This window comes from Fistularia commersonii, chromosome 27 (genome assembly GCF_037954325.1).
Source record: "Fistularia commersonii isolate RoL2024-O1a breed Wild chromosome 27, RoL_Fcom_v1.0, whole genome shotgun sequence".
NCBI lineage: Eukaryota > Metazoa > Chordata > Actinopteri > Syngnathiformes > Fistulariidae > Fistularia > Fistularia commersonii.
This window is the reverse complement of record NC_141310.1, coordinates 9,179,859-9,193,904: the sequence shown is the minus strand read 5'-3', so window position 1 is coordinate 9,193,904 and position 14,046 is coordinate 9,179,859. Positions and strand designations below refer to the sequence as shown.

General features: G+C 41.4%; 1 protein-coding gene across 6 annotated transcripts in view; it reads right to left on the bottom strand.

The window, feature by feature from the left end:
* Positions 1-205: 205 nt before the first annotated feature.
* Positions 206-14,046, bottom strand: part of trpm7 (transient receptor potential cation channel, subfamily M, member 7) — a 46,943-nt gene continuing 33,102 nt past the window's right edge. For 2 of the 6 annotated variants that reach the window (XM_086174796.1, XM_086174799.1), the window contains exons 24-40: positions 13,596-13,774; positions 12,149-12,281; positions 11,274-12,076; positions 10,107-10,195; positions 9,540-9,636; positions 9,285-9,370; positions 9,160-9,197; positions 8,584-8,612; positions 6,611-6,664; positions 5,389-5,433; positions 5,193-5,258; positions 3,917-4,200; positions 3,722-3,804; positions 2,414-2,619; positions 2,227-2,278; positions 1,873-1,979; positions 206-1,184 (exon numbers count right to left, since the gene is read on the bottom strand). In XM_086174796.1, coding sequence (XP_086030922.1) covers positions 1,072-1,184; positions 1,873-1,979; positions 2,227-2,278; positions 2,414-2,619; positions 3,722-3,804; positions 3,917-4,200; positions 5,193-5,258; positions 5,389-5,433; positions 6,611-6,664; positions 8,584-8,612; positions 9,160-9,197; positions 9,285-9,370; positions 9,540-9,636; positions 10,107-10,195; positions 11,274-12,076; positions 12,149-12,281; positions 13,596-13,774 — 2,464 coding nt within the window. In that variant the 3' untranslated portion in view covers positions 206-1,071. The remainder of the gene's footprint in view (positions 1,185-1,872; positions 1,980-2,226; positions 2,279-2,413; positions 2,620-3,721; positions 3,805-3,916; positions 4,201-5,192; positions 5,259-5,388; positions 5,434-6,610; positions 6,665-8,583; positions 8,613-9,159; positions 9,198-9,284; positions 9,371-9,539; positions 9,637-10,106; positions 10,196-11,273; positions 12,077-12,148; positions 12,282-13,595; positions 13,775-14,046) is intronic. The other 4 variants (XM_086174797.1, XM_086174800.1, XM_086174801.1 and 1 more) reach the window with 3 other exon arrangements.

The window sequence follows — 14,046 nt, the reverse complement described above, 5'->3', positions numbered from 1 at the left end:
AACGTGATATGCAAATATGACTTAATGGAAACAGGCAAGGAATTGTTAAAAATGATTTGATGGACTTCACTGGTCGACGGCCGCATAGATAAGATAAAACTTGGGTGTGTTTCAAGTTGTGTCGCAGTGAGCGGGTGAAAAAGCAGATATGTAAAACATAAGAAGTGTTCGATCAAGTTGATTAAAATAAAACTTGCAAGTAATGTGATGTTGAAGCTTTTTTTAATATTTATTTGTTTAAAATGATGTCTAGTACAAAATGTATACAGTAATACCCTTAAGTTTGTCAATTCCCCTGAATAAAATATTTAATCTGTTTAGCTCATGCCAGATAACAGTATCTATAAGATACACTAGATTGTAATTTGCTCATACAATAGTTGATGACAAAGATATAGCAATAGTACCTTTGTAACAATAAAAACTATCAGCAATATTTTGGTGGACACACTTTCAATACAATAAAATGACATACATTATTCTGTAAAAGTTGCATTGCAATCTGCCCATATTTTACAAGATTTTCAAATTCATGTTCATCTTTTCATTAGCTAAGAGATAAAAAGTTGTGATACAAGTCTTTACACATTTATAAAAATGATGTGGTGGCAAACTGACTGAATTTCAGCAAGCGGTCAGCTCTGTAGCTGCTGTAACAGATAAACAATGCACTTCGATTTATTTCTTTTTAGTTAAAACAAGGCAACTTCTCAAACTTTAATAAATAATAAACCCTCTGCAATAATAGTGTACCTGTTCATATATCCAGTTCATATAATTGTATATATCTATATATATATATATATATATAGATATAGATATATATATATATATAGTCATGAACTTGTACAAAAAAGGTTTAAAATTCCCACCAGTTACACATTAGAAAGTAAAGATGGTTGAATTGTGTCTGCTAAATTCTTCTGACAGAACCAACAAAAACAACACAACCTGCATGCACTGGTTTCAATGGAAACACAGGCGCAATTCTTCCAGTTGATTGAATGCATCTTTTGCTCCGTGGCTTCGCCTTGAACATATCAACGGATTCGTTAAAGTCCCTTCACGCGATCACAGCATCTGCCTCATTGACTGGCGGGACTCCTTGATGCCCCCTCCTGGGTTGGGGGGGTCCTCCTGTGGAAAAGTCACCTTATCTGGCGTGTAGTCGTTCCTCTTCAGGTCTGAACGGCAAGGGAGGAAAACACAGGAAAAAAAATGTTAGTCGCGCAGACCAATGCTAAAAATATTATAAGATAATGTAATGATTCCTTGAATCGTTAAAGAAGAGGCTTGGTTAAAAGGTCATCTTTGAGAAAAAAAATCTAAATTCGACCTAATTAATCAAACGCTATCTACTTGATATGGAGGTGTGCGAAACAAATCAATAAAGTGAATGTACTCACAAGGTACAGGGGTAACTTTACTGTATTTCTATTTAATTACTGTAAAAGCCTTCTGATTGCAGAAGCGGTTTAAAATGTTTTCTCCCTAAACTTTTTTCCAACTTAAATAAATAAATTTATAACAATTTCTTTTCATTTTTTTCCTTGTTGAATCGTAGATCAACACTACCAAACACTGAGCACACATAGCACCACCACTAAACTGCTGTGTTCATTTTTCCCGGGGCCATTAGCCCTACATAAAAAACAAACAAACAAACAAACAAATAAATAAATAACACCAACATAAACATTACCATGTCATTTTAAAAGTCAAGGAAATGGAACAAAGAAATTTACTGAAATAAATCAACACTCGTGTTGAGATTTGTTAAAAATAAATGCTGACTGTGAAACATGGACGTGTCCGGATTTGAAGAAAACAGGCCCTCTGTTAAGGGAAGGCAGTTTGACAAAAGTCTCTCACCAGGAAGTTTCAGTTTACGGCAGCAAGAGTTGCAGTGGTGTTTTGCTCGGAAGTTCCTGATTGCATCGTCACCCAGGTTGGCAGGTCCAAATATCATGTCATAAGATCTGGGGGGGTAAAGACTTCAGTGTAATTATTAATTTCCCAGGTTGACCTTTTCATTCAACTCTGGCATTTGCGTAACACGTTGGATTTTCTGTCTTTTTGACATGACTGCTGCCAGAGTCAACATTTTGTGTATTGACTGTTGCATCTCAAAGAGTCATAGACGTCTCGTGATTCAGTCAGATGTGGAAAATTTGTGAGTTTGTCACTTTACTATATGGTTAATGATGAATGTCAAAGAGAACTCACCCCTTTTCACCACTCTTAATGACAGATGGATCCGTCAGAATCTCTCCAACCCCTTCACAGAAAGAAAACTTCAAGGTAAGAGATAATTTGGGGAAAGTACGTCTGTACATTTCTGCCAGATGCACAAGAAATAACTCAAAGTGAGTTGACAAAAAACATCTTTAGTGTGTGTGTAGTCGGTTTTTACCCTGCAGATCAAGCACAAGCAACTCTCCACGCGTGTACTCGTACGTCCAGTGGCTGAAGGCCAGCATGGTTTCCTCCAGAAGGTTGGTGGGAATGATCTCGTCTCCATTGTTATTGTTGAACTTCCTGAACTCGCCAGTGATGCACTCCTCTATGGCAAACCACTGGCCAGCAGAGTGACAGTAGAGCAGGAAGACCTCCAGGAACCTGTGACCAGAGGGGCACGCTGAATAAGTCCTCCAAGGAATGAACCCCGAAGTCTCCTTTGCATTTTTTAGTTTTGTTTTGGTAACAAATACCGGACGACAAGCCGCGACTTTTTTTCACATGCTTTGAACACTTCAGCTTAAACAACAATGCGGCTAATCTATGGATTTTTTTTTTTTTTAGGTGGGGGGGGGGGGCGAACGCCGCTAAAACATTTATCCCTGTCACGTCAGACTGATAAAATCACCAGGAAATGACCAGGAATGACCAGGAATATCCCCGTCACGTCAGACCGATAAAATGACCAGGAAATGACCAGGAAATTCTGAGGCTGTTCAACTCCGACACCGATTAAGACGACTTTGACTGTTTTAGTACTCAAGAGGAAGCTCAAGATAGCGATCAGCTAGCCGCTCAATAGTCTAGAAATTACGGTACATCAAACACCCTCTGATGAGTGTCTAGTGTCTCTTCGTGAAACCAAGTTGAAATAAATGACCTCTCTCTAAAATTCTGTTAATAAAAGTGAAAAGTAACAGTGCAATAATACCACTCAGACAAAAATTCCCCTTTCTTTCAGGAAATAGGTGTATCCCTCAAATGGTTATCAAGAACTGGCAATTCAGGAAGTGGGAGTTACACACGGATGTGGGGTTAGCGATGCCGTTTTTATCAAGCCAAATTATTTAGATGTAAAAACTTTAAAAGGTTCACTTCAAAAGGGCGTTACAAAAACATATGTATGAGAGTACAATTTTTGGTGTCAAAATAAAGTTCAATGTTTTAGTAACTTTCTGCTAATCATTAAATCATCAAATACGCCATGTATGAAATGAGACAAGGCTTCCGAAAATACAACAAATATATGACTGAAAATCCAAATTGATCAGAAAAAGACTACTTTTACCATTTTGGCAAACTAAAACAGTTGACATAAAAATGACTATCCTTGAAATGGATATGACTGGTAGTTTGTGTGTGTGTGTGTGTGGGTCTCATGTTTATTGGCAGTAGGACTGAAAAAAAATTGGGAATCCCAGGTTCAATAGGGAACATCTGAATTCTTGTTAACCAAAAACATGATCTCCTGTCCCCAGTTTACCTCGGCGAATAAGGAATTGTCTTCGGCCTGATTTGGTTAAAAGCAAACGTCAGCTTCTGAGCAGCTCGTTGTTGTTGGATTTCCTGGAAGGATGGAGGAACAAATATTCTGAACACTGCTTTTTGTTTCACTTCTGCTTACATTGACTACATTTCTGCTATAATGCCTCTTATTTGGTGTGTATGTTTACTGTACCCTGAGACAAAGGTGCAGCACAGTGTCCTCCTTGTAGATGGTCTGCCATGTCTGGACCACCTCAGGAAGGAAGGATTTCACTATATACAGGTGTCCTGGTTTGAGGATGTCGTACTCGGACCATGTGCAGAGCACTTTGAGGGCCCGTCTCAGGCCTCCGCCCATCTCCTCCTTGCTAAGAAACTCTATTTTGGCACAGAGGCCCCGCTGAGCCCATGACGACATGCTGTTGTTGATGGTGTTGGGGGAGCTCTCCTCCAGACGGTACACAGTCACAGGCTCCCCTGAAAGGACATAAAATGAAAAGAACTCATGAAATAATTAAAAGAGCCGCCGGAACCTTTCAGACTCACCATCAGTTGTCATTTGATGTTTTAATAAAGTTAAACAGTGTCAGTGTCTTGAGCAGAATTTAGCATTCAACTTCTGACATTGACATTGTTTCTGATATTGTATGTATAATTAATAAATAAATCAATAAATAGCAGGGATAAAAAGATGACGCTTGAGGGAGATATTAAGAGGTTTGATCAGTTTTATGTCAACATGGCATCTGATTAAACAAATTTGTTTAAAAATTCACACCAATTTGGGCTGTCAAATAACATCAACATTATGTTTGTCAGGGTGTGTCAGACACATCAGGGCATCCGACACCTTGTTTTCCCTTGAAACGTTTAGCTCCAGTCCGACAGGTTATCCAGCTAACGCAGCTAATAAACTCATTCTGAATTGAACAACATGAATCAACAGCTGTAATCACAAGATAATCAGAGAATATACAAATTAAAAATTCTGCCTCTGGTGTTTCAGACTGAATGACCAGAGGCACTGAGATCTGGCAACACAGTTTAATCAATATGGATACATCTTAATGCCAGTTTCTGAGATGCTACTTACACACACACACACACAGAACGAATACTTGGTAAGTGTGATGAAATATAACGCTGCCACTTAACTCTGCAGCAACGTTTTAGAAAAATAGCTCTGTATTAAAACCTGTTTCCAGACTGTGAATGTGACAAACTCTGTAGCTTTGAATGTACTATAAAAACTTGCCTCTGAAATGCAAAGCCCTTTCAAGTATTGCAAATATTTATATACGCCCTTTGAAGGACACAGCTGGAGGTGTGGCAGGTGACAAAGCATGTAGAAATGCACCAGTAGGTGGTTAAAAGAAAAGAATGCCCTCATTTTCAAACCGCCTAAGCAGTTTCTGTGTGCTCTTCGTAGACCCAGCAGGCCAGGAAGCTTGCAGTGATACAAAACGTACCTCTAGGGGGCACTGGTGTGAAGGGGATGCTCTGCGATAGCCTCATCAAGTTGTTCCGTTCAACAGCTGAAAAGTAAAATTCGACACAAACACACACAAATGTAAAGTAGTTGTTTTGATTGTCTTTTTTGTTGTTATTCAACAACACAATATTACTATTAACATGTGATCTATTACAATGTGAAGAAAGTCATACCTGAGTATTGATAGTTTTCCATGGGCTTGAATGGCGAGCCGATAGCTGGAGAGAAAAAAAAAATCCCAATGGAGTTTTTCTGTAAATTCTTCTAAATAATTAGAGATAGTCACACATGAGCCAGTTCACATTTGAGGATGTGTCGGGAACCTTAGAAACTGTAATGGTCACCGAGCCTGAAACCATTGAAATAATGAAAAGCATATTGTGACAGAACTCTGATCCACAAAAGCCGCAGCTGCTTTCTCTGAAACACCAGCAACATATGGTATTACAACAAATGTTGCTGATGTTTCTGAGAAACTCGGAGGGTGTTCAACTAACACTATATACCAGTACATTTCAAACCCCCCAACACCCTGAGACAAAAACTGGTGCATCCCAAGGACAAAACACCCAGGCATAAGATCGAGAATATGGTGTATGCTTTCACTTGCACTGAGGATTCCGATGACGTCTACACCGGAGAGACCAAACAACTTCTGCACAAACAGATGGCCAAACACAGGAGAGCCACCACTTTTTTTGAAGACAGAAATGCCTGTATTCTGGCCCAAGAAGACAGATGATTCCAGACAGGAGTCAAAGAGGCTATCTTTGTGAAAACAGGAAAACCATCTCTGAAAAGAGGGAGCCTCAGACGCAACCATTCACAAACGTGCAACGACGTGCTGGGATGAAGACGGATTTGCACAAAACGGATCAGGCCCATCCACACCCTCCAAACAACCAGGAAAGATTCACCAACAGAACCAGCCCTCAGTAACTTCCACGGGAGCCTAAGTTCATGTGATCCAACAGGTTTCAGTCCTTTGTTTAGCTTTATCTTTTCACATTCCAATCCAGGAAATCCCACAAACGTTGCTCTTTTGTCCTTGACGAACGACTCCCCTAACAACCCACTTAGACCTGGCTTCTGACGATCAATTTTCCATGTACTGAAAATAGGCAATTGTTGTACATTCAACAGTCTGATCTGAGTTATACATTTGTCTGTAAGAGAAATTGAAAAACATTGTGTGGAGGATGGACTAATGTTTGAGACTTGCTTGATTTGTTCAATAACTTTAGATTGTCTGTCAATGAAATTCAAATGGCTAGTATTACAATTAATCAATTGTGACAATGAGAAATTGAATTTGAGTTCCAAGTTTTGGGCGTTGGCATGAAGGGAATAAGCAATTGCATTTTGGAGGTTACATTGTCACTAAAGATTACTCACAGTCCTTTCTGGCTCCAAGTTGGTTATGTCGAGGCGTGCAGAGAGAAACTGCAGCTGCAATCGAAGTGACAAAGACGTGATTCAGGGACACTGCTTAACATAAAACGAGTGTCCATCTTGCAGGTCAGTAGAGCAACCATGTGCCAATAACATCTCTATTGCATGGTCCTTGATTAGAAATGTGTGTGTGTGTGTGAGGGGGTGTTAAAACAAGAATATGATCATATCGTTTTGTTATATGAATTTATATACACTGTGTATGTGTAGAGTGTCAGAAATCCTCATACCACACAAACACAGTACAAGAATGTATAGAGTACAGTGAACAGGTCCAATGTTAATTATATAAAATGCCTATGTTTATAAGTTACACTAAACGCAGTGGACACAGGTGTGAACACAACCTTGAGGCATGAATGTACTGTAATACAACAAAACAGGCCGATAATCGATGTGGAGGCAAATGGAAACAGGACTGTATTAAAAGGACTAACTACTCAAAGTGAACTGATCAAATCGATCTTCTCCTCCTTTTTGTTTTTTCCCTTCAGGGGTCACCACAGCGCACCAACCTTCTCCATCTATCCCTATTCTCTGTATCCTCTTCTCTCACACCAACTACCTTCATAATCTCTGTCACTGCATCCATAAAACTTCTATTTGATCTTTTTCTAGACCTGCTGTCTGGCAGCTCCAAGTCCAGCATCCGTCTACCAATATATTCACTATCCCTCCTCAGTACATGACCCAACCATCTCAGTCTGAATTCTCTGACCTTCTCTCCGAAACATCTAACATGTGCTGCTCCTCTGATAGTCACTCCTGATCCTATCCATTCTGGTCAATCCCGAAGAGAACCTTAGCATCTTCATCTCTGGGACCTCCAGCTCTGCCTGCTGTCTTTTCCTCATTGTCACCGTGTCTAGGCCATACAGCATCGCTGGTCTCACCTTTGTCTTGTGCACCTTTCCTTTTATTCCGGCTGATAGTCTTCTATCGCAAAATACCCCGGACACTTTTCTCCACCCATTCTAACCTGCTTGAACCTGTCTCTTCACCTCCTTTCCACACTACCCCCATCTGTTCGTCTGTGTTCCTGTCCAGTATCTCAAATCTGCCCATCACCTCTTCATCCCCTGTATTGCCTGCATGCCCATTGAAGCCTGCACCAATTACCACTCTCTCCTCTCTGGGGATATTCTGCATCACAATATCTAACTCATTGCAGGACTTCTCCTTCTCCTTGAACTCACATCCCACCTGCTGGGCATAGCCACATTGAGCGTCACACCTTCAATTTCAAGGTTTCAGACTCATACGTCTATCTGACGTTCTTTTCACCTCCAGAACATTCCTACCACTCAATTTCTCTTCCTGTCAGTACCATGATAATACAACTTAAAGCCTGCTCCTAAGCTTCTAGCCTTACTACCTTTACACCTGGTCTCCTAGACACACAGTATAACCACGTTCCTTCCCTGTATCATGTCGACCAACTCTCTACCTTTTCCGTTCATAGTCCCGAAATTCAAAGTCCCTAATCTCAGTCCTAGAATCTTGCTTTTCCTCCTCTCTTTGCTTCAGAACACGCCTTCCTCCTCTCCTTCTTTCAATCGCAAACAAAATACTATGATGCTATGTTGAGTGTATGATACAAATATTAATATAAAACTTCATGAAAACACTGATTGAAATCAGCAAAAACATATTCAGTCTTTACCAGCTGAATCATCTATGATGTATATTTGTAAACAGAGCAGGTAAGTGAGATCTAATCCTGAGGGGTCACTGAGGACACATGAGGAGATGCCTTTGAATAGCAAGTGTAAATGCAGGCACTTAAAACCTTCTCCTTGTGACCGGATCAATCGTTACACAAGTTCAGGTAAATTTAATCAGTGTCCACGTAATGCCGTAGAACCAATAGAACCAGACAGAATCGAACTGATCCAACTGAACAGTGGAGATCTTACCTGTGAGTGTGTCTTCCCCAGGGGGTTGTCTGGCAAAGAGCAAGAAAAGGAGCAAAAAGAAAGCAGTTAGAAAACTAACAAAAACATAGAGCAGCAATATTATCCACACAGAAATCCTCTGGATGATTCACTTGAACCTCGTAAGCTGAACTTAAGAAGCCTCACTGATGACAGTGAAACGCCTACGGCTAAATATATGAATTCAATTAATTCCCTCAGTGCACCTGGGAGTATGTTTACATATCACAATGAAGCTTGAAAAAGCAGCTTGACCTCACAGAGAAAACGAGTTCAATGGAAGAATCAGAATATGAAAAAGTGTATTTGTCCACGAGGGGATATTGGGGTAAATTCATCAAGATTTAAAAAATGTTACTTATGGACAGTTTCTTTCTTCAAAATGTGCCTTTGAATACCTTAATATAATCAGGGCTATTTTTGGTCTTAGTACTTATTAGTAAAATGTAATTTTTTGTTCTGGCAGTTATTTGTTTGGATTAATTATGAATGACTTAGGTATGAAACCTTTCTGAGCACTGTTCTTTGAACTGAAAACCAAAAAATACAGATACTCACAGGCTGCTGGCTTGGGCTGATTTGACCTGAACTCTTTCCTAGATGAAAGATGTGAAGTTGTTAAAAAGGGACAGAAACACACTTTGAAAGTTCAACATTATGGAGGTAGTAGTTTATATACATACACTTCTTACCAATACTGCAGCCCTGGGATCCTCATGGATGAGGATGTCTTCAGCTGAGCCTCTGCCTCTGTCCTTCCTCGTCAGAGCTGCACACATAATCGTGAACATTAGAATATTTCACAAAACTTTATTCAGACAAAGTGGGTATTTCTCCACAATAGTGTAATGATATCGCCCCTCCGTTTTTAATCTCAATCTGGATCATGTAATTTACCACATTTTGCAAAATAGATATGATTGGTTTTGAAATCATACTGCAGTCAGGATGGAGTAAAATGGGGTTCCTATCAAGCTCTGTGAAGCCAGCGTAGGAGTTGACAGCTCTGATGTGACCATGACCTTCAGGTTGACTCTGTGAGCAGAAAAACAGGGTTAACTTTAACATGCTATTAAAAATTATAACTGAACAGTAATTTAGAAATTTCTAGCAGTGTCTTTAACAGTGTACTACTGATCTCGTAATCATCAAATTTCAATCTCACAGATACCACCTTGAGAACCGTCCTCAAGACAAAATGCTTCTTTATTACAAGGCAAACACGCTTTCATGAAAAGCATCTGGAGAGTGAGAAAACTACTTGTTCTGAAGGTAATGAGCAGGGAGCAGTAAGTATGCATCGTTGTAAACTATATGTCCATTTGATGAATCTTATTAATGTTAATCTGCTTAATAACTAATCTTAACATACTGTATTTTATTTCTTTACGAGGTGACTGATTGAATCTCAGTAAATCAAATTAACGCATCCATGGGAGTACCACACAAACATAGGCAGTTAAGTCTTTGTGTCAAAAAAAAAAACAAAACACATGCAAACACACCTGTGGTCTGATGTGCGTGGCCGGAATATGCTGTATGCTGGAGGTCTCTTTGGGTGTAGAGTGCTGGAGGTCAAAACTGTCTTTATGTCCTGGAGACAAGAAAAAGTTAGTGAGCAGAGGAGGACAGAGTATGACAAATCATTACAGAGTTTGTGGTTCATTCTGAACAATTCTTTTTTGTAAATTATTAGAATTAGTCGTAATCAAAGCTCGCTCTCAGGGGAGAGAATGAGATGTGAGGTATCTCTGGAGGGTTTTTTTGGTCAAATTCCTGCCCATTCCATCCAGAGTATGTAATTGGTAATCCTTAGTAATTCAAAAATTTGTAAAGAGTAATTTTGAACTCTGTAAAATTCAGCGTAAGGATCTGCTGACACTACCGCCACCACAACATGATGAAAGTCACACACGATAACACACACCATCGGATTTTTATGAGGTCCACCGCCCACAGCTATTGTCAAATCTAGCGTATGATCAATCGAAGTTACAGTTGAAAAAAAAAACATAAAGAACCAAACCTTCATGCTCCAGACACTTGAAAACCTCAGACCCACCCAGTTATGGAAAAAAAAAAGCAGAAAGAAGCAGACAGAGCAGAGGAAGGGGAAGCAGTTACTGGGAGCCTGATCTGGAGACGGACAGTCCCGAGTACACGGCGATGCAGTCCTAAACTCAAACCTCTTTTTAGCTCTCTTCCCATGTTGCTCTCATCAGGGTGAACTTCTGACCCACTTTGACCCTCAGTGCAGGACAATTGTGGCGCTGATGATCCGGAAACAATCAAATTTGTTCTTCTTTGTCGGCGAGACGTCCCAGGTGCCACGACGTGGGATTGAGCATATCTCGGCACAACACTGTGTTTTAGGGTGGTACCTGGTAGTGCTGTGGTTACCGGACTCACAGCTCTGAGCGTTGGCAGGACTTGCGTGTCTGTTTCTTGGCTACTCAGAGAGCCCGATCTCCCTTCATCATCGCAGAAAGCTTCATTCACATATCCTACCCCCATTCCTAACACCTCTGTGTTCTTAGGTTTTGAAGTGCAAGCAGGCAAGCAGCAGGGTTGAGCAGAGCCCAAAGTCTTAGATACAACAATAACAGTAGGATACGCACACGCACAATTTTCATCCTGAGCAATACCAGGTTCATCCGCATTCTCATACTCACCAACAAATGCCCCGAACTCAACAGTGGTGCTGTCTGGTTGGAGGGGCTGCTGGTGAAGCCCAGCCAGGGCAAGTTCAGGGTTGCTGGAGCCACTAGGCTGGGAAGGGGTGCTGCTGATGTGGAACTGAGCCCCACAGGAGGGCACATTTGGCAGGCTGGAAGGGGACTCAGAACAGCCAAGCTCTTGTGGACGGGTCAATTTACTCTGGGTCAGAGATTGGCCTCGGAGACGAAGCTCCGGAGGGGAAATGGCCACAGCACTTTGGACAAAGGCACTAGATGCGGCGCTGCCTGAGGAGCCAGCCTCTGCAGCGATGTGCCTGTCCCCAAGCAACCCTCTCCTCTCTGGACTCAATGATGGGTTCATGGTGGGGTCCAGCCCCAGTCCTGCTCCGGGGCCGGGCCAAACTCTCCGGCTACTTTCAGTCCCAATCCCTCCCGCAGCACCCAACCCAAAAAGCGAATCTGCTATGTTGGCTCCTGCCTGTGGAAAAGCAGAGCCAAAGTAGGCACCCACACTACGTTTGCCTATCACTGAGGACTTGGAGTGGGGGCCAGTGTCCATTGCCACAGGAGCGATACTAGGGACCACGTTCTTTGAGAGACTCAGCTCCCGAGTGATCTGATTATGGACCTTGCTTGCCTCTGATGCCCTCTGAGCTGTAAGGGTCTTCAAAGTGTCCACTGTCAGAGCTGAGAGGTCCTGGAGGTGGCCAATCTGGGAGTCCAGTGTATGCAAAGAGCGTTTAATAAAGTTGACCTTGTTCCCAACCTCCTTCAGCTGCATGCACATGGTTTCCACCCTAGAAATAAGAAGGAATTATGTTTGCACTTACACACAAGCAATGTATTTTATCAAGTGTAACGCAGAAAACCTTTCTGAGGTAAAACGGATCCGCTCCTCACTCCCCGAGTGAAACTGGTCTTCCTTTTCATGAAAGTAAGTCTCCACACACTGCTCCTCAAAGTCATGAAGCTTTTTTTGGTCTTCCTCAGTGAGAAATAGCTCTGAAATTAGAGGAATCAGTTATTAAGATTCTAATGCAGTATATTACGGTCTTGGGATTTGCTTGCTTAGCAGCAGCAATTCAAAAATTATTGACTTTCCTTTGTTCAAATTTATTGTCTACAGGAAGAACCGCTCCTAGGAAGATGCTGTCTCATTACCACTTCACACAGCCCACCTTTCTCTCAGATCCTGAACACGCTGCAAGGCTACGTACACAGCAAAGTCCTCTTCATTCTCTTCACACATGACTGTCTTGCCATTCACTCCATGAACAACACCATTATTAAGTTCGCAGATGACACCACCGTGAGGGGTCTCATATCAGACAATGATGAGACCCACTACAGAGAAGAGGTCCAGCACTTAACTCAGTGGTGCTCAAACAATAAACTCATCCTCAACACATGAAGCCCAGGGTGATTGTTGTGGATTACAGAAGGTCCAGGAGAATAGCACATGCTCCCCTCCACATAAATGGGGATACAGTGGAGCGCATTGACAGCTTAAGGTTTCTCGGCATCCACATCTCATCCAACCTGAACTGGGCAGCTAACACCTCACACCTGGTGAAGAGAGACAAATCTTCTACTTGTACGTAGCAAACAAATCTTCTTCCTCAGGAAGCTCAAGTGAGCGAGGCTCTCCTCTCAGCTGCCAACGAACTCCTACAGATCAACAATAGAAAGCATCCTCTGTCTCAGAGTTACAGTATGGTATAGTGACTGCACGGCACGAGACAGAAAGGAGCTGGCCCAGGTTGTGAGAACAGCACAGGGTGTTGTTGGCTGCCTTTTCCCAGATCTGGGCTCTAACTGTGATACTCCGATGCAAAAGGAGGCCAGGAACATTGCAATAGATTCCACCCAACCCAGGCAACAATCTGTTTGTGCTGCTCCCATCAGGAAAGTGGTACAGGACAATCAAAACCCACACATCTTGACTGAAAAACAGCAATTGATGGCCCCCTGCTGACAACCATTCCACCCTCAGACCCCCACGGAGACAATCTCATGCCCTCCTTGTACACCTCCTTGTACTAAGCTGCACTTTAAACTCAGTCATATTCATATCAGCCTTCATGCCATCCTGCTGCTATATATAAATACTATTCACACAGTACTGTATAGCTCATGCCTATGCACTACGTAAATCATTTTATTTATTATCCTATACATACTCTGACCCGGAAGCTCTCACTGCTAAATTTCACTGCACAATGATAATCAAACATCTTGAACCTTGAATCTTGAAAGGGAGAAAATGGTTGTAAACATTGAACAAATGTATGCAAAGAGAAAACATGACATTCTTACTTGGTCCATAGGTATGCTCCTTCTTTCTCTTTCTGCACATAGAGAAGAGAGAGTAGATATGGCACAGTAGGATGAAGGGTGGTGGGAGGACAGGCTTCTCATGGTAGGCCATAATGAAAAGATAACGTTGGTACTTCCAGACCAGATTAGAAATAGACTTCACTTGCAGGTACACATTGCTGGGCAAAAGAACAAAAAAAATTGGCATTGGAATGAGGATGTTATAAACAAAATAATTATCAAAGTTGTATTAGTTGTCTCTGACTTTCACAAGGCCAAATGTAAATAGTCATATTTGTTCACATATTTGTCTTCAGTGTTTCCCCTATTTTGTACCAAAAGACACAGTAATGCCTGTTGTAAAAGGGGTGCTAACATTGACAGAGACATAAGCATTTTGACAAAACTGAGATTTTAACAGTTGTGTGTATATCCATATTTGTTAATGATG